The sequence below is a fragment of the Salvelinus sp. IW2-2015 genome, linkage group LG6.1 (genome assembly GCF_002910315.2).
Source record: "Salvelinus sp. IW2-2015 linkage group LG6.1, ASM291031v2, whole genome shotgun sequence".
NCBI classification, from domain to species: Eukaryota; Metazoa; Chordata; class Actinopteri; order Salmoniformes; family Salmonidae; genus Salvelinus; species Salvelinus sp. IW2-2015.
Window position 1 is genome coordinate 9,812,870 of NC_036845.1, and position 25,084 is coordinate 9,837,953.

Consider the following 25,084-nt stretch of genomic DNA (forward strand, 5'->3'; position numbering starts at 1 on the left):
GTGGACTGTGTCGTTTATTGATTTCTAATTGCGTTTGCAATTCTGATTCTGATTTGGCTGGTTGTCTTCCTTCACAGGAGTGTGATTGGCCAGAAAAGGACTGCTTCTGCCTCTGTCATGGTGCCAGCCATGATGCCAAGCTTCGCAGACACAAGAGGAAAGGATGCTCTCGCTGCCATGGCAACAAGGTAGCTTCGTAGTCTAGTGTTTTGTTGTTCTAAACTACCTGTGTGAATAAAATTAGTAATGGAGATGACAGAATGTGACATGCGGTCTTCGCTCAGGCTTCCGATGGCATCCCCAGGGCGATGAAGAGCCTTGACCCCTTGTACCCCACGGCAACCAGCCCCACAGCCAACCTCCACATTGAGACAGGCGGGGAGGAGAGGGAGGAAGAGAGGGAAGATGAGAAAGAGGAGAGGGAGGAAGATAAAGAGGTGGACGCTGAAGTAAAAGATGAAGTCGACAGTGGGGCCAACAGTCCACATCCTGGTAAGAATTGCACTACCTATGCTGTATGAATTAAGGTTGTTGTCATTATTTGGTCAAAAGCAACTAAAGTAAAACCAATCTACATAAGTAATATGGCTGAAAATACATTGTATGTTGCCTATAGAATGCAAAACTTTAAAGTGCGACTGCCCCTAAAAAGCAATTTCTCGTTTTGAAAACGGCATTGTGGCATCGATAAGAGTCATAAAGTCAGTCTTGTCCAAAACTGAGATTTGCGAGATGATAGGAAAAAATGGTATGTCATGGAATGAAGGGTACTGTTTTCCTTTTGGGTTTATTTCAATCCTGCCCACAGCTGTCAGCATCCAAGTAATCATCAATTCGGAGCGCAGCTGCATACAAGCTGATTTTAATGCCTTTGGTCAATTTGGTTTGACTTTCAATATCCCTATGGGGCTAGTTGGGGACCATCAGTAAATGACAATGTACATGGACAAAATGTTTGTCAATGCTGCCAAGTTTCTATGACTTAAACGTCAAACCAACTATACATTTTAGAATTGCATATGCAAATATTGGAAGCATTTAATGAGACAACTAAAAGATGTGCAACGTAAATAATTGTCCCATTTCCATTGTGTAATTCATTGACTGTCCCTAACTAGCTCCAGAGAGGCTATTCAATGTCAAACCAATTTTGCCACGGTCGCGAAATAAGTAGGCTAGCACTATCTAGCCTAGACGACTTCAAGACCTGGTCAAGTTATCTATACTGAACCAAAATATGAACGCAACATGCAACAATTTCAAAGATTTTACTGAGTTACAGTTCATATTTTGAAATCAGTCAATTGAAATAAATGAATTAGGCCCTAATCTATGGATTTCACATGACTGGGAATACAGATATGCATCTGGTGGTCACAGATACCTTAAAAAAAAAAAAGTGCGTGGATCAGAAAACCAGTCCGTATCTGGTGTGACCACCATTTGCCTCATGCAGCGCCACACATCTCCTTCACATAGAGTTGATCAGGCTGTTGATTGTGGCCTGTGGAATGTTGTCCCACTCTTCAATGGCTGTGGGAAGTGGCTGGATATTGGTGGGAACTTAACACGCTGTTGTACACGTCGATCCAGAGCATCCTAAAAATGCTCAATGGGTGACATGTCTGGTGAGTATGCAGGACATGGAAGAACTGGGACATTTTCAGCTGCCAGGAATTGTGTACAGATCCTTACAACATGGGGCTGTGCATTATGCTGAAACACGAGGTGATTGGGGCGGATGAATAACACGACAATGGGCCTTAGGATCTCGTCATGGTATCTCTGCATTCAAATTGCCATTGATAAAATGCAATCGTTGTCTGTAGCTTATGCCTGCCAATACCATAAACCACAGCCACCGTGGAGCGCTCTGTTCACAACGTTGACATCAGCAAACCGCTCGCCCACACAACGCCATACACGTGGTCTGTGGTGGTGAAGGCCGGTTGGACAACTCTCGTTTGGCTTCAGTCATGGCTGCTGCATTTCTGAACGAGACAAAAATCTAGAGTCAAATCAGGAAGTTCAGCCCCCCTTTAAACTCTTTCACACGTTGCAGATAAACAACCATTATGTTTTTCAGAAAAGCAAGGAGCCCCTTCATGGGAGGGTCCTGAGGAAGGCTCACTCCCCCTCACTGAGAAGGAGGATGATGAGGAAGAGTGGAAGGATGGGGAGAGAGAACACAGCCCCTCGCCAAAGAGGAGTAAGGGGGATGGAGAAGGCTCGGGGGTGTCTGATGGCCCCCCAACAGCCTTTAGCGGGGAGATGGAGAACCCCCTGACCCCCCTGCAGCCTTGTCCCAGCCCCTCTTCCGATCCCCCGGTGTGTGCCAAAAACATCTCCCTCACTGCCAGTGGGGAGAAGGTCATACTCTGGACAAGGTGAGAGAGACGAGCCTGAAAATGTTTGGTCTTTGTTTAATGTTTTAAAATGTTTTTGTTAAAGAGTGATAATCCTCTTTGGGTTACAGGGAGGCTGACCGTGTCATTCTAACCACCTGTCAGCAGCAAGGTGCCAATCAGAGTACTTTCCAGGCAATTTCCACCCAACTTGGCAATAAGACACTCAATGAGGTAAAGATAGTTTTTTTGTAACCGAACTCTAAAAAATCCAACAGTAATACACTTGTTGAAAAGTCTTGGCTTGTGAAATTAACCCTCGTCTACTGACTCTTATCTCTTTCTTGTCCAGGTGTCTCGGCGGTTTCGGGACTTGATGCGCCTGTTCCACACCGCTGCCCGCCAGGTCAACTTAGAGGATGACGCTGTGACCACCGAACAGCAGACAGTCACAGATGAGGAGCAGGACTGAACTTGACAGATCCAACCCAAAAAGGACAGAACTAAGTTCAGATACTTCAAAGGAGAGGAGCAGAGAAGATACTTGACTGCAGTATATTCATACTAACCAGTTCAAGGCTGGTGAAATCTGGAAGCAACATTGAGGGCATATGAACGCTTTTAATAAACTCATATCAGAATCATCTGAGCCTTCACTGAGCTGAAGCAACACCAGCAGCTCGAAAGATAGCAGCTTTTCAATTTTGCCAGAACCAATTTTGACAGTGAGCACTGTAACTGTACATCACTAATTTATTGAAAGAAATCCACCCTTTGTCTAAAAGTTATCACTCAAATGCACTACTGAGGGACGAGGGAACATAGTCTCTTAGTGTGGCAAAAGTTGTATAAATACTATAAATAGACAATTGGTGTTTAGTCCAATAATGTTTTTTTTAATACTTTTTTCAATTCCCTGAGTTGTGCATGTATGGCACAATATGGGAATTTTGCACGGTAATACTACCTGTACAAGAGTTATATATTTTATACAAAATAAACGTAATTTATCCGTTTTCCTTTTTTGATTAATTCCTTTCGTTGATGACTGAGATGTTATAAGAGTGCAATCTCCAAGGCGCACATCTAGACGTCTACTAGACCCACACAGATGTTCCTGGTAACGGCTCTACTACACTCACGCCCACCCGGCAGTGAACTTGAATGTAGAGCAGTGAAAAGCAGAGGGTATCAGCTACAGTATATCGCTATCGGGAGCAATTCAATCTGCTGCGATGGGTACCTTGGGTCCATTTAGCCTGTTCTTGCTTTTTGCGTTGGCTCAGCAGAACGTCTTTGTAGCCGCCAGCGACGTGCTCAAGCTCGGGGATTCTGATTTCGATTACACGGTAGCAGAGTACGAGACTGTTGGAGTTAGTCGCGCCTTGGTAAGCAATGTTATAGCTAGCGTTGTAGCTAATGAATTAGCATGCACGAACGACAGCCATCTAAACATGTTTAGTAAATACAAATTCATTCCTGATTTTAATATAGATTATACCGCACAATGTTGTAGATGGTTTAACTATTTACATTTAGAACTGTGCAGCTAACGTTAGCCGATAAAACTGTCTTACTCTAGATCGCTATATTGTGACTCAATGTGTCTGCTCAGCTGTCACACTTGCCTCTAGCATTTGTGACATTTTATCATTCTCTTCCTTTTCTTTGTATGGCGCCTCCCTTCATCTCATCTCTCTTTCAGGTGTGGTCACTGCCAGCAACTAGCCCCAGAATATGAAACTTCAGCAACAAAACTAAAAGGGACAGTGTCTTTAGCTAAAGTGAGTATACTAGTTTCTCCACACACGACACCCCAGGGGATGCATTGTATTTCCTTGCATCCAGATTAGTTACAATCCATTTTTGTTCGACAGGATGGGTATTGCTTAAAATGTGGGGGTTGTGAACGCTGCGTGTAACACATCCGGTGTCAGGATAAATAAAAAGCAAGGTCTGCTAACTTTCTTTAATTATGTTTAATTACCGCAAACAATGAATGGCAAATGCAATTTTCGTATATACGGGTTCGCTGTATCACCACGCAGGGTTAACAGGGAACTGCAGGAAGTACGTAAACAGCTGTTCTTATACCGTGATGACGTAGTTCCAACGCGTCTGTTGGCCTATCACAGTAGAGGCTGGGTGTGGTTTAGACTTTGCCCCGCCTTTGCTTTGCATTCCTTTTGTCCACATCTGGTTGCTGGGTAGATTAGATCCGTCTTGTGTCTGTCGATTCTACACTGAAACAGTTCCTAATATGGTATTGTCCAGTATTCTAACCTCTTGGTTGGCCTAGAGAGATGCACCCCTCCCCTCTCCAGACTGTCCACAGCTTTTATGGCCTGTGTTGGTCAGTCTTTACACCTACACACACACCCCCCTCTGTATTGTTTGTGTGTGTGTGTAACAAAACAATATTCATCTTCAAACAATATGCTAACAGGCTACAGTGCATAAACATAAATCCTAACAGGGTCTACTGTCCATGATAGCTCTGTTGTTTCTCTTTTATCTTTATTGGTGAATTGAGATCAGTTCCCACAGTAGCTTTAACATCAGGGCTGCTTCTGCATACCGCCACTCTGAATACACTGCTATTAAACAGTATTTTGCTAAATTGATAAATGGTTTCTGTCATTTTCCCCAGGTAGACTGCACAGTGAACTCTGAGAGGTGTGGACGTTTTTGGGTCAATGGGTACCCCACACTCAAAATCTTCCGCAATGGAGAGGACTTTGCTTCTTATGATGGACCCAGGAGTGTAGGTGGCTACTTTAAAATCATTGCTGTTCTGGTCTGTGTTTTAGTGTATGACTCATCTAATGTTGTCCCATGTTCCCATAGATGGCATTGTGAGCTTCATGAAAAAACAGGCAGGTCCCAGTTCCATTCCTCTGCACAATGAGAGAGACCTGGATGCATTCATCAACAATTTTGAATCCAGTGTGGTTGGTGAGTTCACTTTTTATTAATCACAGCAAAGTAGAGATCCTTTAGTCTATTGAAATAAAACAATTGCATGTATATTTTTTGTGAACTATATGAGGAATTTATATTCTCCCTCCCTGCTGTCAGGTTTTTTCTCAGGTGCTGACAGCTCTGATGGCTGAGTTTCTGAAGGCGTCTAGTGCAATGAGAGACAGCCACCGCTTTGCCCACTGCAGACCTGAGCCTGGGCCTCAAACACGGCATGGAATCAGAGTATGTGCTGTAGCTCCCCTTACATATAATCCCACCTGGGTTCTGATCCTTCAGCCCTCTGGTCACTAGACTATGAGGGCACATTAGTTGGATTTGACATCATAGATTATTGCCAAGTAGTAGTACCTTATGATGATGTCACTCTCCTCTTGTGTCTCTCTTAACCAGAACGGTGGTGCTCTTCCGGCCCCCACGACTCAACAGCAAGTTTGAGGACAGCGTGGTCAAGTCTGATGAGGTTGTCTCGACCGCCTCTCTCAGTCAATTCATCAGAGATAATGTGTTTGGGCTGTGCCCCCATCTGACTACTGAGAACATGAGGGGACGGGACTTGCTGGTGGCCTACTACTACGTGGATTACCTCCGCACCATCAAGGGCACCAACTACTGGAGGAACAGGTGAGAGCTGCTCTCAGAATCACCTTTATTCTCCAATTACATTTACACATACCTGGAATTGGAAATGGTGCTGCCATCTATAGACAATGTACAGAATACAGACAGAGGAATTTGCACAAAGTCTACATACAATATAAATATAGTAAGCATAGAACTCTACAGTATAAGCTGATTTACAGTGAGGATATACAATTTACAGTAGAAATGTATCAATATATGCACAGTGAAGGATTCGTGTATGTGTATATGTGTTGTGCAGAGGTGTACAAAGTGCATTTGCAGTATAGCACGGTTTTAGTTTTTACAGAATGATGATGGCATGGTGCAAAGTCACTTAGTCCCTATAAACCTGATGGCCAGCTGGTGAGGGCTACAGCACGGGAAAAGAAACTGCTCTTACCTGATACCAACCTCTCTCTTTTTCTCTCTCCATCACTTTCACTACCCCTTCTCTCTCCCTAGGGTGATGAAAGTGGCCACTCAGTTCCAGTCTCAGGGGCTGAGCTACGCTGTAGCCAACAGGTCAGAGTTCCAGGATGAGCTGGAGGAAGAGTTTGGCCTGGGGCCGTCCGACGTGGGAGAGCTACCTCTCATCACCATCAGGAACAGGGAGAGCCATAAGTACAGCATGCAGGAGGAGTTCACGTGAGTTACTCCAACACATTACCATCACAGACCCTTCCTTATGCAGTCTGGCCAGCTGTCACACTGCTAATCTGTCCGTCCGTTGCAGACGGGACGGGAAATCCCTGGAGAGGTTCTTGGAGGACTACTTTGCTGGTAAACTGAAGAGACGGGTCAAGTCAGAGGCTGCCCCCGAAAACAACGACGGACCAGTCAAGGTGTGCGGAATTGTTATGAGAATTTTGTTCTTAATGTTCTTAAACTGAACTTCAATTAAACTACTCAGTCTGCAATCCAGAGTTTGTAAGACTATGGTTGAAATAAACAGACAGAGTCCCAGCTTACAATAGTAAAAATGTTTATTCACGAGAGCGCTCTGAAGTCCCTTATACAAAGACATCCATTTTATAACTTGCTCCTTACTTACGCACATACTTCCACACAAACAGTAGATATCCTACGCACATACATACACACGAACAGTAGGTGAGTTGTATGCTTCTCCAGAGTTCTCACCACTGTGTATCACTACCCAGCCGAGAGTTCCATTCCCCTGAGATTAGGGAAACCTTGAGAAGTACTCCCTGTCCTATCATAAGTTTCTCAGAGTTCTAGCTAGGTCAGGTCAAACACAGTTCAATTGTTCTTGGTATTTTCTTAGGCACACACATACACACACATTTCTCTCCCTCACAGGTCTCTTCTGAACCTAGTTGGACTTACGTTTAATACTTTAATTATTCCTTATACATGCTACATAAACTATAATCACTAATAGTTAGGTTTCAGTGTGGAATTATTTAATCATTATTTTTAAACATATAAATTCCCTTATCAGGAATAGAACCAGCAAACGTTTGCCACTTTCAAAGGTGGTAGGAAGATATTTAAACAAAACCCTTTTGCCTCTGTAGGTGGTGGTGGCAGACAACTTTGAGGAGATAGTGAACAACCCTTCCAAGGATGTGCTGGTGGAGTTTTATGCACCCTGGTGTGGACACTGCCTGGAGCCCAAATACACAGAGCTTGGGGAATAGGTGAGGTTCACATCTGCAAGTGTTGCTTACCTGGTTTTGAAAGTTACAAAACATCATCGACGCTCATTATTTTGAAATGAATTTTTCTTCATTACAGTTGTCCGCCGACGTCAACATTGTTATATCAAAGATGGATGCCACTGCTAACGACGTTCCTCCAACCTACGATGTCTAGGGGTGAGCCTCTACTTCTTCTTATGTAGTTTGATTTTGTCTATTTCAAGTCACTACTCTGTAATCTGCTATTTTAATCTCATCTGTTATTGTCCTTCCCAGTTTCCCCACTATTTTCTTCGTCCCAGCAGGACAGAAGGACCAGCCTTGGAAATACGAGGTTAGACTACAACACCACTTTTCCTCCTCCAAAGGACATGGATTAAATAACACGTAATGCTCTGTAATCAATATTCTGATACATTCCTTCACGCTTTTAACCATCCGTATCTGTCAATAGGGTGGCCGTGAGGTGAATGATTTCCTCAGCTATCTGAAGGAGGAGGCCACACATCCCCTTGTCCTGGGTACTGCCAGAGAAGACTTGTGAGAGCGCAATGAAGAGAAAGAAGAAAAAACAAGGGATGAGTGGGTGGACTGGCAAAGAAGCAGAAGACATGAACTATAAGGCAAAAATGGAGCCATCCATTGCAATACACAGTTTCAGACCAGAAGATCTCATTTGTTTTTCTGTGTCTTACCAGCAACACTGAATACTCATAACATAGAGGATTTCTAAATGAAACAATCAGCAGTTTTTTCATGGGGCTTCAAAAGAGTAATGTTCTCAATGTGAGAGGATGGAGCATCTGCAAGTACAGTAATAGGCTGAATACCTCAGTCATACTATAGATAAATGTAGAAAAGGAAAAATTATGTGTAACAGTTTTTGCAAAGTTGCTTACCGGTGTTTCACAAGGTTGTTTCCTCCGACACGTTGGTGCAGCTGGCTTCCGGGTTAAGTGGGTGGGTGTTAAGAAGTGAGGTTGGTGGGTCATGTTTCGGAGGATGCATGACTCGACCTTCGCCTCCCGAGTCCTTTGGGTAGTTGCAGCGATGAGGGAGAAAAAAGGGGGTACAAATACAAAAAACAAACAAAAAATTAAAAAATATCTGATATAAAAAGATTTAAACAAGAAAATACATTTGACATTACATTTTGGTCATTTAGCATGTGGTTTCCCAATCTCGGTCCTTGTGTAACAGTATAACTTTAGTCCGTCCCCTCGCCCCAACACGGGCGCGAACCAGGGACCTTCTGCACACATCAACAACTGACACCCACGAAGCATCGTTACCCATCGCTCCACAAAAGCTGCGGGGAACCACTACTTCAACTCAAGGTCTCAAAGCGAGTGACGTAACCGATTGAAACGCTATTAGCGCGGACCACCGCTAGCTAGCCATTCCACATCCGTTACACTCACCCCCCTTTCGACCTCCTCCTTTTCCGCAGCAACCAGTGATCCGGGTCACGGCACCAATGTAACAGTATAACTTTAGTCCGTCCCCTCGCCCCGACCTCGGGCGCGAACCAGGGACCCTCTGCACACATCAACAACAGTCACCCACGAAGCTTCGTTACCCATCGCTCCACAAAAGCCGCGTCCCTTGCAGAGCAAGTGGAACCACTACTTCAACTCAAGGGCTCAAAGCGAGTGACGTAACCGATTGAAACGCTATTAGCGCGGACCACCGCTAACTAGCTAGCCATTTCACATCCGTTACACTTGGGCCCCCCTGCGTGCACATGTAGTTTTTCCCCCCTAGCACAGTTGTTTCAAATAGTCAAAGCTTGATGATGAGTTGGTTATTTGAATCAGCTGTGTAGTGCTAGGGCAAAAAACAAAATGTGCACCCGGGGGGCCCAGGACTGAGTTTGGGAAACTCTGTGTCTTAGCAGACACTCTTATCCATTTTTGTGTGAAAATAGGGTGACGACTACTGAAGCACTATGGACAGGTTTAGATTTCAGTTGGACTTTTATGCCAAGCATCTCATCTGGGTATGTCTTTCTTTTTGACATGCATCTTCCAAAAATGCTCTTCTTGAGGAGAGGCAACCTAGTTGGGCCAGTAACCTAAAGGTTGCTGGATTGAATCCCCGAGCTGACAAGGTAAAAATCTGAAGTTCTGCCCCTGAACAAGGCAGTTAACCCACTGTTCCCCGGTAGGCCGTCATTGTAAAAAAGAATTTGTTCTTAACTGACTTGCCTAGTTAAATAAAAAAATAAAGTTTGAAATGCCTCATTGTACCGGATTTATCAAATTGAACTCCATTTGATTTTACATACTTAAATACACTCAATATCACTATTTTGTTTTGTGTTACATACACAATATAGCACATAATCCACATATTAGTAATTTTTGTTAGAGAGACATCTGTTTATTTGTTATCAGAAATTACAGTGATATTTATTGGAATTATTTATTTTCCTAGAATGTATAGTTACATCAGCTAGCCCCTCTTCTGAGATTTATGTTTTATATAACATTTGACTGTTAAGTGTCGTTTAGCTTTTATTTGCATTTGTGTAACTACTGCAATAATTAGAGGTTTCTTACATGAAAAGAGAGTTATCAAGGTCGGGCAATGTCCAATGCATGGGTATTATTTGATAAATAACAAAGACGTTACAGAATGGGCTTGTTTCTTTCTGGACCACATATCCCAAAATGCAATACCTGTGCGTTGTAACAGTGATGAAGGTTGTACGGAATACAGTTTCGTACAGTGCACCAAATGGTAAGCCAAGTAAATGTAGCTGAACGTTTGAAGATACAGGTAGCTTTATGCCGTCATGCACATAATTGATACCACAGAGCTGGTCATTTATTGGGTTTCTATAGAATGTCCATATATGTACTGCGACATAGGATTTGATTTGCTAGGGTAATCACACGAGGAAAACAATATAAACTTGAAGATAGCGCCCACTGGCGACTTCCTCTTTCGTAGTCACGCAGATTGGGTTGTATGGCTGTTCATCAAAATTCCCTCGTCCTTAATTGGTCATTTTTTGCCCAACCCACCCAGCCACAAACAAAGCAGCCTTTCCTGTGCTGCGTTTGAGAACTTGGTAGCCGGTTGATCTACGCACGCTGCCAAAATGATGGGAAGACCAATCGTCGTGTTGAGTGAGTGATAAACAAAATTACAACATGTGTCAGTGAATTAAATACATTAGTGTTTTAAGTGTATTTTATATCTTGCTATATTTGTGAGCTTTTTCATTCACGCGATGTGATGCCCGGCGTTCGGGCCTAGCTAGCGGGTGATGTCTCGAGTTGTGACAGTCATGCTACGTAGTTAGCGGAGCAATCGGCTATAAACTTTTATCAAATTTGGGGAATAAACAGTGATACTGTTCTATTTGGTAATGTTATGCACAGCATCTAACGTAGTTAACAAACCCTTCGTGTAATTTTAATGGATAATAATTTGCTAGCTGCCTTACTAGAGGTAAGTTACATTTTAAGGTGAGCTATTTCCCTGGTGTCTCCCCGTTTTGGGGGTTGGTCTCAGTATCTGGTTTGGGCAGTGGCAACACGGTAACTAACGATGGTGCAGACAATCTTGCAAATGTCATTTCAGAAATGAAATGTACTTATAACTACACACTTGTTGGCCTACCATGTTGTCCGTCAAGTTGCCAAATACACTGTACAAACCGCAGCATCATGGTCAGTCATTTTGAGTATAGGCCTAGTTAAGAGACTACCACTCTGTCGCCACCTCAATGATCTTCTCTCTTTAGGCCAGAATATGAAAAGAGAGTCTGGACGCAAGGTTCAGAAAGGGAACATCGGTGCAGCAAAGGTAAAGATGACACACCACTCGGACTTCCCCTTCCCATTACCCAATAATTTTATTTCTGACTGACGTTTAATTGCAGTAATGAAACATTAGAAATTCCTGCAGCCTTACAAAGTCTACTTTTACAGGCAATAGCAGATGTCATCAGAACATGCCTGGGACCAAGAGCCATGATGAAGGTTTGTACCAAGACACAATTCCTGGCCCTTAGATACTTAAATCCCAGTGACACCAAAATACAACTGTCTTAACCTTTCCCCATCTATTAACAGATGCTGCTAGACCCCATGGGCGGCATTGTCATGACCAACGATGGCAACGCCATCCTCCGAGAGGTGAGGTTTCTGCACGACATTTCCCATAAGCACCCATACACTGTTTTGGAAGATGGTGAATGTAAACAAATTCAGGTTTGTTAAAGTTACCTTTACTGTAAACAAACACAGATCCAAGTGCAGCACCCGGCAGCCAAGTCCATGATTGAGATCAGCCGCACCCAGGATGAGGAGGTGGGAGACGGCACCACGTCAGTCATCATCCTTGGTAAGTGGCCTGGTAGTGGAAGTATTTCATTTCACTCCATTGACATGGAATTGACTGAGATCCAGTCAACCTCTTCAACATAGTCAATGTACCCTTTTGAGCTTCAGGCTATTTAAGATTGGATGTTGTGGCACTCCTACTCTGAGAGGGCCACGTTGATGATGCGTAAGAATCAATCGTCCTCTAAGCCATCGTACTGAGTGCACATTTTAAAACGGCTCTTGGTTAACCTATTTTTTCAATCTTTTGTCTGTCTCTAGCTGGGGAGATGCTGTCTGTAGCAGAGCAGTTCCTGGAGCAGCAGATGCACCCCACAGTCATCATCAGTGCCTACAGACACGCCCTGGACGACATGCTCGACATGCTCAAAGACATCAGGTATAGATTGCATACACTTACACACTTGCTGATGAACACTCAATTGCATTCACTTGCACACACAATCCTCCCTCGCAAACTTTTACACTCTGTTCTATTGACCGACTGTCTCTGTTCCCTCCCAGCACCCCGGTGGACGTGAATGACAGGGCGCAGATGCTGAAGATCATCAACTCTGCCATCTGCACCAAGGCCTTGAGCCGTTGGTCTACCATGGCGTGTAATATTGCCCTGGACGCCGTGCGCACTGTGGAGTTGGAGGAGCACGGACGCAAGGAGATCAACATTAAGCTGTACGCCAAAGTGGAGAAGGTAAGCGTTAAAGGTCTTGCAGTTACAAGATTGACATCTAAGTATGACAGAGGTGTGGTCATTGGGAAAATGACACCAGGTTGGTTGATTCCTCATTGTTTTGCTATGGTTATAGGTGCCTGGTGGCTTCATTGAGGACTCATGTGTGCTAAAAGGCGTGATGGTCAACAAGGACGTCACTCACCCCCGCATGCGCAGAATGATCAAGAACCCCCGCATCATCCTGCTGGACTGCTCCCTGGAGTACAAGAAGGGCGAGAGCCAGGTACTGAAAACACATGTACACAGTGTCATTCATACATGCACACAAATGCATTACCAGCACACATATACAGTATAAAAATAACAGTAGTAGGTACTAGCCAATAAATGTTGTGTTCCTATGCAGACTGACATTGAGATCACACGTGAGGAGGATTTTTCCAGGATCCTTCAGATGGAGGAAGAGTACATCCAGACGATCTGTGAAGATGTCATCCGCCTCAAGCCAGACCTCATCTTCACCGAGAAGGGCATCTCAGGTACTTGATGTACAAAATCTGTATGTACAATTTTAGGAACCGCTCTTAATCCACCAAAGCTCCCCCTGCACTGACCAGAGAAACTAATCTCTCCACTTATCTCCCCAGACCTGGCACAGCACTATCTGATGAAGGCCAACATCACAGCCATCCGCCGTGTCAGAAAGACTGACAACAACCGCATTTCAAGGTAAGGTCCATTCCACACAGTATAGTATTCTGAAGATGTGCTAACTATTAATCCTTTTAAATTGTTAATTGACTATTAATGCTGATATCATTATATTCTCAGGGCATGTGGGGCTCGCATCGCCAGCCGTACAGATGAGCTGCGTGAGGAGGATGTGGGAACTGGCGCCGGCCTGTTTGAGATCAAGAAGATTGGAGACGAGTACTTCACCTTCGTCACAGAGTGCAAAGACCCCAAAGCCTGCACCATCCTGCTGAGAGGAGCCAGCAAAGAGATCCTGGCTGTACGTAACAAGTTACCCCTCATGCACAATAATATGTTAAGACGTCTCCGTTACGGCAGAAGCAGCTCATTTTCAGGCAGACCGTAACAAAACAGGATGATTTTGATCCTCATGGTATCCTATTACGCTCAATGCTTCATTGTGGAACCAAACCGTGTTGATGTGTGTCTCTCTCTGTCCCTCAGGAGGTGGAGCGTAACTTGCAGGATGCAATGCAGGTGTGTCGTAATGTGCTACTGGACCCATCTCTACTCCCTGGAGGCGGGCGGTGGAAATGGCTGTGTCCAAGAGGCTGATGGAGCGTTCCAAGACCCTGACTGGGGTGGAGCAGTGGCCCTACCGTGCCGTGGCCCAGGCCCTGGAGGTTATCCCCCGTACACTCATCCAAAACTGTGGAGCCTCCACCATCCGCGTGCTCACCTCTCTCAGGGTACGTGTGGTTTTTACTCTAAAATATGCACCTTTGTCATTTTGTTGGGCACAGCTGAATTGTTTTATTTATCTTACCCCCCCTCTGTAGGCTAAGCACACCCTGGAGGCCTGTGCATCATGGGGTGTGAATGGAGAGACTGGCACCTTGGCAGACATGATGGAGCTTGGCATCTGTGAGCCGCTGGCTGTCAAGGCCCAGACTTACAAGACTGCTGTGGAGGTAAGAGGGGCCAATGGGCTGCTGTTGAAAGTGAGATTCACCTCAAATGTATCTGCAGCAAATGCTTGAGACTTACTGTTTTGAAAACATATTGTACAAGGCATGGACGAATTCTGTTTTACTTTGTCAGTAGTGAATGCAGTCAGACACCATGCAAAAACATTTTCACTCCTACTACTCTAAAGGATGAGTGCTTTCCAGTGCCTTTTCTCCTTCACATCAAAGTGAATACAGTGAAACTCAGAGCACCTTTTAGTATCTCTTGTCGTTTTATGACTTTAAACAGTCACTGGTTTCAGTGAACCCCACTAATGTAATTTTGATCTTTTCTTGCCTTTCAGACGGCTATCTTGCTGCTCCGCATTGATGACATTGTGTCTGGAATCAAGAAGAAAGGCGATGACCAGGCTGGAGGAGGACAGGGAGCAGAGTGAAGATAAAGGAGGAAAGGAATGGGTTGGTAGACCAGTGGGCAAACAGACCGCTAGTGTACATAGTACAGCCTACTGTTGGGATGCTATTTTGCAAAAATACAAAATGTTTGGCCTGGATTATCTGTTCTCAACCAAGTATGTGTGTCGATAATCAAGCATCACAGTAGCCATGTATGTTTGATTTGCTATAAAAATCGAATACGGTCTGACTCACTCACAGTTCATTGTATATCTTTAGTTGTGGCAGATTAAATAAGTATCTTCCATGAGTATTGTTTATAGCACTGTAGTACCCAGTTAAAGTGGAAACAGGTTATACTGTTCTTTTTAAGAAGGATCGTTTTCTCTCAGCAACAGACATAAAAATATCCTCTTCAGCTTTATTAAAGTTAAATGCATAAAAAAAAAATGCAATTCACCACAACATATTGAAATAAACAAGATTTGAGTACACAACAGATAATAAAATATTACTTCCGGTTACATCAAGGTTCTATTTTTATCTGGGCCATAACTCCCATCCCAGAATGTGTTGAATAGGCCTATTAGGAAGTCATAAAACCATGCAATAGGTCATGGTTTATTATTTTTTTGACCCAGTATGTTTGCAACTTTACACATATACAGTACCAGTCTGGACTAGAGGTCGACCGATTAATCGGAATGGGTGATTAATTAGGGACGATTTCAACTTTTCATAACAATCGTTAATTGTCATTTTTGGGCGCCGATTACATTGCCCTCCACCAGACTGCGTGGCAGGCTTTTACTACCTGTTATGCAAGTGCAGCAAGGAGCCAAGGTAAGGTGTGAAGACCATTTCTTCCTAACAAAGACCGTAATTAATTTGGCAGACTTGTACATAATTATGACATAAGGTTGAAGGTTGTGCAATGTAACAGCAATATTTAGACTTAGGGATGCAACCCGTTAGATAAAATACGGAAAGGTTCCGTATTTCACAAAGAATAAGCGTTTTGTTTTCTAAACGATGGTTTCCGGATTTGGCCATATTAATGACCTAAGGCTTGTATTTGTGTGTTATTATAATTAAGTCTCAGACTTGATAGAGCAGTCTGACTGAGCGGTGGTAGGCAGCAGCAAGCTCATAAGCATTCATTCAAACAGCACTTTGCTGTGCTTCAAGCATTGCGCTTTTTATGACTTCAAGCCTATCAACTCCCGAGATTAGGCTGGCAATACTAAAGTACCTATTAGAACATCCAATAGTCAAAGGTATATGAAATACAAATGGTATAGAGAGAAATAGTCCTAATAATAACTACAACCTAAAACTTTTTACCTGGGAATATTGAAGACTCATATTAAAAGGAACCACCAGCTTTCATATGTTAGCTTTTTTACATGGCACATATTGCACTTTTACTTTCTTCAACACTTTGTTTTTGAATTATGTAAACCAAATTGAACATGTTTCATTATTTTTGAGACTAAATTTTATTGGTGTATTAAGTTAAAATAAGTGTTCATTCAGTATTGTTCTAATTGTCATTATTACATATATAAAATCGTCCGATCAATCGGTATCGGCTTTTTTTGGAACTCCAATAATCGGTATCAGCGTTAAAATCATAATCGGTCGACCTCTAGTGGACACCTACTCATTCCAGGGTTTTTCTTCATTTCATGGCAGAATAATAGTGAAGACTATGACATGACACATGGAATCATGTAGTAACCAAAAAAGTGTTTAACAAATCAAAATATAGCCGCCCTTTGCCTTGACAGATTTGCACACTTGGCATTCTTTCAACCAGCTTCATGAGGTAGTCCCCTGGAATGAATTTCAATTAACAGGTTTGCCTTGTTAAGTACATTTTTATGGAATTTCTTTAACTGCGTTTGAGCCAGTCAGTTGTATTGTGATAAGGTAGCCCTATTTGGTAAAATACTTTATGGCAAGAAAAGCAAAGAGAAACGACAGTCCATTATTTTAAGACATGACAGTCAGTCAATCTGGAAAATGTCAAGAACTTTAAAGTTTCTAGAAGTGCAGTAGCAAAAACCATAAAGCGCTATGAAACTGGCTCTCATGAGGACTGCCACAGGAAAGGAAGAGCCAGAGTTACCTCTGCTGCAGAGGATAACTTCATTAGAGTTACCAGCCTCAAATTGCAGCCCAAATAAATGCTTCACAGAGTTCAAGTAACAGACACATGTCAACATCAACTGTTCAGAAGAGACTGAGTGAATCAGGCCTTCATGGTCGAATTGCTACAAAGAAACTACCACTAAAGGACAATCAGACTGGCTTGTGCCAAAAAACACGAGCAATGGACAATAGACCGGTGGAAATCTGTCCTTTGGTCTGAGTCCAAATATGAGATTTTTGGTTCCAACCGCCGTGTCTTTCTGAGACAGTGTAGGTGAACGGATGATCTCTGCATGTGTGGTTCCCACGGTGAAGCATGTGTGTTGGAGGAGGTGTGATGGTGTGGGGGTGCTTTGCTGGTGACACTGTCAGTGACTTATTTAGAATTCAAGGCACACTTAACCAGCATGGCTACCACAGCATTCTGCAGCGATATGCCATCCCATCTGGTTTGCGCTTAGTGGGACTATCATTTGTTTTTTCAACAGGACATTGACCCAACACACCTCCAGGCTGTGTAAGGGCTATTTGACGAAGGAGAGTAATGAAGTGCTGCATCAGATGATCTGGCCTCCACAATCACCCAACTCAACCCACTTGAGATGGTTTGGGAAGAGTTAGACCGCAGAGTGAAGGAAAAGCAGCCAACAAGTGCTAAGCATATGTGGGAACTCCTTTAAGACTGTTGGAAAATAATTCCAGGTGAAGCTGGTTGAGAGAATGCCAAGCGTGTGCAAAGCTGTCAAGGCAAAGGGTGGCTACTTTGAAGAATCTAAAATATTAAATATATTGTGATTTGTTTAACACTTTTTTGGTTACTACATGATTCCATATGTGTTATTTCATAGTTTTGATGTCTTCACTATTATTCTACAATGGAAAAACACTTGAATGAGTAGGTGTGTCCAAACTTTTAACTGGTACTGTACATGTCAACAGACTGTGCAAGTACATGGATTCCTGGGCTTCGTCTCTATACGCTGACCTGAGAAGACCATTCAAAGCAATATGAAGGGAGCCTTCTTTGTTGACTCATCTGGCCAGTGGCTCAGAATATGAGAAAAGGGAGCAATGAAATGCCATTAAAGTATTTAAAGGTTTGCTTTTCCCTGCCCTGTACAGAAGCAGATGGCAGTGTACCAAAAGCCTCAATACACCCTAATAAAAAAACTTCCCCTCATATTCCTTGATGGATACTTTTAAACGCGTGTTCACCTACCAATGTAAAGGAGATGAGAAAAGTATTTCACAACATTGGGATAGTCTGTACAGCCAGGTTCCAAACCACTTGACCTGTTCTAGACATTAATTATATCTGCAACACTGAATATATCTGACCCAGATCTCCAGGATCAGGCCAGTAGAAACAGCGGAAGAGCGGTGTTGTCATCTCTGGGCTCTCTCTCCAGTCTCTGGGTCGACACCGCTGTCCAGCTCTGGAGAGGAAATCGGCACGTTAGTCATCGTTACAAAGCAATGAAGGTATTAGCATCTGAATTTTTCCAAACTCTTCCAACAGTGTGAGTATTTATCCTTTAATTTATCTTTTTGAGCATATGACTTTTTAAAACCTACGCACTTGTGTCTGACACCGTTTTAATTAAGGGGAAAAAAACTTAACAGATGGCACCCGCTGTTAAGTGTGTTGACTCACCCATGCTGGCCTCACTGGGTGCTGCGGAGGGGAGGCGTCTGTGCTGGCAGGCAGGCTGGAGGTTGGGAACCAGAGGCCCTGGAGTCAGTACAGAGGATGGGGAGAGACTCATGACCCCCGTAATAGGAGCTTGGGGTCGGACCATATCCACGCCTGCTCTCAGCGGAGGGCCAGAAAAAAGGGAAGTGATCAGTGAGCAGTACAAAGTATAAACTGAGCATACCAAACATTAGAAACACCTTCCTTGGACTCTATAAGGTGTCGAAAGTGTTCCGCGGGGATTCTGGCCCATGCTCGCTCCAATGCTTCCAAAAGTTGTCAAGTTGGCTGGATGTTCTTTGGGTACTGGACTATTCTTGATAAACATGAGAAACTGTTGAGCGTGAAAAACCCAGCAGCGTTGCAGTTCTTGACACAAACTGGTGCGCCTGGTACATACTACCATACCCCGTTCAAAGGCACTTAAATCTGTTGTCCTGCCCATTCACCCTCTGAAAGGCACACATACACAATCCATGTCTCAAGGCTTAAAAATAATCCTCCCCTTCATCTACACTGAAGTGGATTAAAGGGATCATAGCTTTCACATGGATTCACCTGGGGTCTCATAACCGTTTGTGTAAATGTCACACTAAAAATCTGTGTGCGGCATTTCTGAAAAGACTGAGCACATACAAAAATAGAGATTTATAAACTTGGTGCAGGTTTCCATTATAAATCAGACCCGTTCCGAAAATGCGCGCGTGAACAAGCATTACAATTCTGCCTGAGAGGCCTCCCACGTGATGCAGTGGTCTAGGGCACTGCATCGCAGTGCTTGAGGCGTCACTATAGACCCGGGTTTGATCCCAGACTGTTTCACAGCAGGCCGTGACCGAGAGACCCATGAAGTGGCGCAGCGTCGTCCGGGTTAGGGGAGGGTTTGGCCAGCCGGGATTTCCTTGTCGCATCGCGTTCCAGCGACTTCTTGTGGCAAGCCGGGCGCCTGCACGCTGACTTCGGGCACCTGCCAGCTGGACGGTGTTTCCTCTGGCAGGGTTGTGTTTCGGACCTTTGTTTCTCCCGAGTCCGTAAGGGAGTAGCAGCGACGGGACAAGACTATAACTACCAATTGGGGAGGAAAAGGGGTAAAAAATACAACAAAAACATTATACAAAAAATTTTGCCTGAAAAATGCCCATTATTCATATTTTTATGGTGACAATAGAGCCCTTATTTTCTATATACTTTGGAAGTATTAGAATTAACCCGAGGAAGTGTTCTAAAGGAAATAGCAATAGCGAACTTGATCAAATGTCTTTGTTGATGACGGCAGAATGTTAAACTTTTGCAGTGAGATTTGCTGTAGGCCCAGGCTATCCGACAGACAAAACGTTTATGAAAGACATCAGCTGTGAATTTAATTTAATAGGGCCTAATGTTTTGCATTGACTTTATCTCGAACCTATGCTTATGCTGCACTGCCCAAATTTTGAAACATTGTCTGCTTGCAGTGGTAGCCATACACACTTCAATGCAAAATATCAAGTCTGTTCACTTGTTCAATTCTACTGTATGTTATAAACCATGCTTCCTTCCTGATGCATTGAGCAAAATACTTTAAATAAAAGCGTATCTAATAGGCACAATTGACCCTTCACTCGACCCGCCCCTCTTAGTTACTGTTGCAACCTCGGGCATCATTTTCCCGGGAAGCCAACAAAAAAAACATTGCACCCTGCAATTAGAAAATATCCTGATTAAAAATAAATATCCTATAAATCACATGGGATACGTACAGTTGAAGTCTGAAGTTTACATACACTTAGGTTGGAGTCATTAAAACTTGTTTTTCAACCACTCCACAAATTTCGTATTAACAAACTATAGTTTGGCAAGTCGGTTAAGACATCTACTTTGTGCATGACACAAGTCATTTTTCCAACAATTGTTAACAAACAGATTATTTCACTGTATCACAATTCCAGTGGGTCAGAAGTTTACATACACTAAGTTGACTGCCTTTAAACAGCTTGGAAAATTCCAGAAAATTATGTCATGGCTTTAGAAGCTTCTGATAGACTAATTGACATCATTTGAGTCAATTGGAGGTGTACCTGTGGATGTATTTCAAGGCCTACCTTCAAACTCAGTGCCTCTGCTTGGCATCATGGGAAAATCAAAAGAGATCAGCCAAGACCTCAGAAAAAAAATTATAGACCTCCACAAGTCTGGTTCATCCTTGGGAGCAATTTCCAAACGCCCGAAGGTTCCACATTCATCTGTACAAGCAATAGTACGCAAGTATAAACACCATGGGACCATGCAGCCGTCATACCGCTCAGGAAGGAGACGCGTTCTGTCTCCTAGAGATTAACATACTTTGGTGCGAAAAGTGCAAATCAATCCCAGAACAACAGCAAAGGACCTTGTCAAGATGCTGGAAGAAACAGGTACAAAAGTATCTATATCCACAGTACAACGAGTCCTACATCGACATCAAGTTAAAGCTTGGTCGCAAATGGGTCTTCCATATGGACATTGACCCCAAGCATACTTCCAAAGTTGTGGCAAAATGGCTGAAGGACAACAAAATCAAGATATTGGAGTGGCCATCACAAAGCCCAGACCTCAATCCTATAGAAAATTTGTGGGCAGAACTGAAAAAGCGTGTGCGAGCAAGGAGGCCTACAAACCTGACTCGGTTACACCAGCTCTGTCAGGAGAAATGGGCCAAAATTCACCCAACTTATTGTGGGAAGCTTGTGGAAGGCTACCCGAAACGTTTGACCCAAGTTTAACAATTCAAAGGCAATGCCACCAAATACTAATTGAGTGTATGTAAACTTCTGACCCACTGGGAATGTGAGGAAATAAATAAAATCATTCTCTCTCTTATTCTGACATTTCACATTAAAAACAAAATGGTGATCCTAACTGACAGGGAATTTTTACTAGGATTAAATGTCAGGAATTTTGAAAAACGGAGTTTAACTTCTTATGGCTGCGAGGCGCTATTTTCACGTTCGGATGAAAAGCGTGCCCAGAGTAAACTGCCTGCCTCAGGCCCAGAAGCTATGATATGCATATTATTAGTAGATTTGGATAGAAAACACTCTGAAGTTTCTAAAACTGTTTGAATGATGTCTGTGAGTATAACAGAATTCATATGGCAGGCGAAAACCTGAGAAAAATCCAACCAGGAATTGGGAAATCTGAGGTTTGTAGTTTTTCAAGTGATTGCCTATCCAATATACAGTGTAAATTTGGTCCGATTGCACTTCCTAATGCTTCCACTAGATGTCAACAGTCTTTAGAACGTTGTTTCAGGCTTCTACTGTGAAAGGGGAGAGAATAAGAGCTGTTTGAATCAGGGGTCTGGCAGAAAGCCTTGAGTTTAGAGCTCCGTTCCTTTTCATTTCTAAAGACAAAGGAATTGTCTGGTTGGAATATTATTGAAGCTTTATGATAAAAACATCCTAAAGATTGATTCTATACATCGTTTGACATGTTTCTACGAACTGTAATATAACTTTTTTGACACTTCGTCTGGACTTAGTGCCCGCGCATTGTGCATTTGGATTACTGGACTAAACGCGCAAACAAAAAGGAGGTATTTGGACATAAATGATGGACTTTATCAAACAAAACTAACATTTATTGTGGAACTGGGATTCCTGGGAGTGCATTCCGATGAAGATCATCAAAGGTAAGTGAATATTTATAATGCAATTTCTGACTTTTGTTGACTCCACAAAATGGCGGGTATCTATATATCACTTATCAGCTTCTGGAATCAGTTCCAATTGCCCTGGGGGGTACGAACAAAGGATCTGGTTCAGGAAAGTCGTATTCCTGGTCGTAATGCTGGTGAGTTACCGCCGCTCTGATATCCAAAAGTTCCTCCCGGTTGTATGTAATAACACAAAAAATGTTCTGGCCTAATAATGTAAGAAATAACACATACAAAAAATGAAATACTGCAAAGTTGCCTAGGGGCTAGAAGAACGGCTGCCCTCTCTATCGGCGACCATTTTATATATTTGTTACGACTCGACTAAAAAAACAACAACAATTGACCAGTCAACTAATTGGGGTCTGCCCTATAGGAATCACAGTAGCAAGTATCCCTGGTGCCCTGTCAAATTATTTATCCATTTAAACAATGTTTTTGTAAAGCCCTCAATGGCTTTTGATGCGTTTCAAACATGAGCTTGTCCAAGGTGTTGGACTCGACAACAGTTGCTATCCATTGGAGGACTGCGATTGGTTGCCCAAAATTCTGGGGCGGAGCTTAGTGAAGGGTCAATTAAATGAGAGATGCGCATGGTAATTTGTTGTAGGCTATGGCTACTTCGGGAATATGAACCCATCATGGCCAGAAAAAGTGACACATTTATTCTGCAATGGTTATGAAAATATGGATTGTGTATAAATGAAATATTGTCTCCTCGAGAAATGTGAAAGTACAGTATTCAGACGTAAGCTACAGAAGTAACCTACAACCAACCGCCTGTTCCACCGTTAATAAACTTTGCTTCGGATCAGATGGCATAGAGCAAAATACTTGAAATGGCTTATCTATTTACTACTATGAAGTGGGTTCAATTAAACCAGAGATGGGACAAATGGTATCCTTGTTGTAGGCCTACGCTACCCCGTGAGTATGAAAACATCACAGAGAAGGTGAGGAATTTATTATAAAATGATGATGGAAATTAAATAAATAATAGGCTAGGAAATAAATGCCTATTTCTAATTATTTTCAAATGCAAAGACAAACTAAATAGATTGTCTCTCTTCTCACTAATGGCAAATGATTGCATCTTGTTATTAACCTGTTTAACCTGTTCATTTCCTTCATTTGCAGAAAATACTAATCTACTTGCCTGCTTGCAATGCAATACTTCAACTACTATAAACTGTGCTTACGCATGGTCTAAGGTTTGTTGGAAGGTGAGCACATTTTCATGTCAAGTTCGGTTTTTATAAATGCCAACTTTTGTGTGAAACCTGGCACAAACGTTTAATTTCCATGATCATTGCATAATAAATTCCTCACCTCTCTGATGGTTTCATACTCATGAGGTACATAGGCCTTTTTTTAAATATTTTTTTTACTTCAGTTTATTTTAGTAAATACTTTCTTAACACTTTTTTTCTCAAAACTGCATTGTTGATTAAGGGCTTGTAAGTAAGCATTTCACTGTTGTATTCGGCGTGACAAATCAAATTTTATTTTTGATTTGGGGTCTATTTTGTACATACGCACGGTTTATAAAATGAGGCCCCTGGTCAGTCTGTCACGAAAAGAGCAGTTGTTCTTAATGTTTTGTATACTCAGTGAAGCACTTCCCAATAGCGTACATTCTTCCTTACTTCAACAAAACAATCCCTGATGTGACAAGCTAAATAGGTGAGAGCAATGTTCCCAAAATATTGTTCCCATTTATAATAGGATTATCAGAGAGATTGAGGTAACTACTAATAAAAACCAGTAACTACCATATCAAGGTTCCTGATAAAGGAGGTCAGTTAACTATTAGCCTTTGGAGACCATTCAACAAGAAATTTGGAAAGATGGCCATGCAAGTGTTTTAATGGTCTTACCAATGGGGTCCTGTGATTGATGAGGATGGTAAATAGACTGATAGGAGGGAGGGAGGGGCTCTACATAGATGGTGCTGATAGGTCTGGTTTTGGATGCAGAAATGTGGTGCTTACTGAAGTCTCCCCAACACATTCCACCACCAGCCGAAGATACATCTGCCAAAGGGATCATTTAAAAAACAACAATTAGGCCTAAGTATCAATACTCTGAAGTGATTTCCTCTCCTTATCTAATTTCATTCATCTGCACTGATGTGAAATAATTTGACTGGAGGAAGCCATTTTCAGTAGTTAGCTTAAACGATTTTACTTAAAATTATGGTCAGATCAGTCCAGCTGAAGGAGAGGAGACCATGCAGGAAGCCTTTTTACACTGCTGACATGCACCCACCCTGGGCACCCAGCTCTTGACAGTAAGTGCAACTGAAGTACTTGACAGGAGGTGTAGGCGTAGACTAGTGCGGGTACTTTCGGACAGGTATGCCAGTATTAAGTCTTAAGCAACCACGTGATACATTGGGACTAAATGTTGCCTTGTTACTTTGGCCCCAAACTTCCTCAAAACTGTGGCAAATAATGGTGGAGGAGCATCAGCATTGGCAGTTAACAACACTGACTACTTATATTAAAGCCACAGTCAGATTTCCAGTAATTTCAACTAATGCAATATAGCCCACCCCTTAATTTGGAAGAATATGACTTATTATTCATAATTTGATAAGTACAGTAGTCTTATCATAATATTAGGATATATAACTCCATTGTTTATGTTTATGTTGACATAAAATGTATACAGGTAAACACATGATGTAATGTTTATTTTCTAGAATGTTATTCCTTCAGCACTATATATATAAAAGGTGTTTGCATGTGGAAAAGTCGTGCATTTGCTCCCTTGATATACACATTTTATAGTGTGCCTTTATAGTAAATAAAACTTTAAAATGTAAGATTATTATTTATAATATGCCTACCCCTAATGTATTATCAGGC

General features: G+C 42.5%; 2 protein-coding genes, 1 non-coding gene and 2 pseudogenes across 3 annotated transcripts in view; 4 read left to right on the forward strand and 1 right to left on the reverse strand.

The window, feature by feature from the left end:
• The window catches only part of gon4lb (gon-4 like b), a 24,125-nt gene extending 20,764 nt beyond the window's left edge, over positions 1 to 3,361 (forward strand). Inside the window, exons 27-31 of the mRNA XM_023988966.2 lie at positions 78 to 188; positions 285 to 492; positions 2,087 to 2,387; positions 2,477 to 2,579; positions 2,698 to 3,361. Of these exons, the coding sequence (XP_023844734.1) occupies positions 78 to 188; positions 285 to 492; positions 2,087 to 2,387; positions 2,477 to 2,579; positions 2,698 to 2,817 (843 nt within the window). The 3' untranslated portion in view covers positions 2,818 to 3,361. The remainder of the gene's footprint in view (positions 1 to 77; positions 189 to 284; positions 493 to 2,086; positions 2,388 to 2,476; positions 2,580 to 2,697) is intronic.
• The window catches only part of LOC111965006 (DNA-directed RNA polymerase III subunit RPC7-like), a 737,315-nt gene extending 716,606 nt beyond the window's left edge, over positions 1 to 20,709 (reverse strand). Inside the window, exon 1 of the mRNA XM_070443996.1 lies at positions 20,277 to 20,709. The gene's annotated coding sequence lies outside the window, so the exon portion shown is untranslated. The remainder of the gene's footprint in view (positions 1 to 20,276) is intronic.
• On the forward strand, positions 3,287 to 8,217 carry LOC111965028 (protein disulfide-isomerase A3-like; annotated as a pseudogene).
• On the forward strand, positions 10,635 to 14,944 carry LOC111965029 (T-complex protein 1 subunit gamma-like; annotated as a pseudogene).
• LOC111965433 (small nucleolar RNA SNORA15) lies at positions 14,402 to 14,537 on the forward strand. The gene has a single exon (XR_002877524.1). It is a non-coding gene; the product is annotated as a small nucleolar RNA SNORA15 (small nucleolar RNA).
• Positions 20,710 to 25,084: the final 4,375 nt, after the last annotated feature.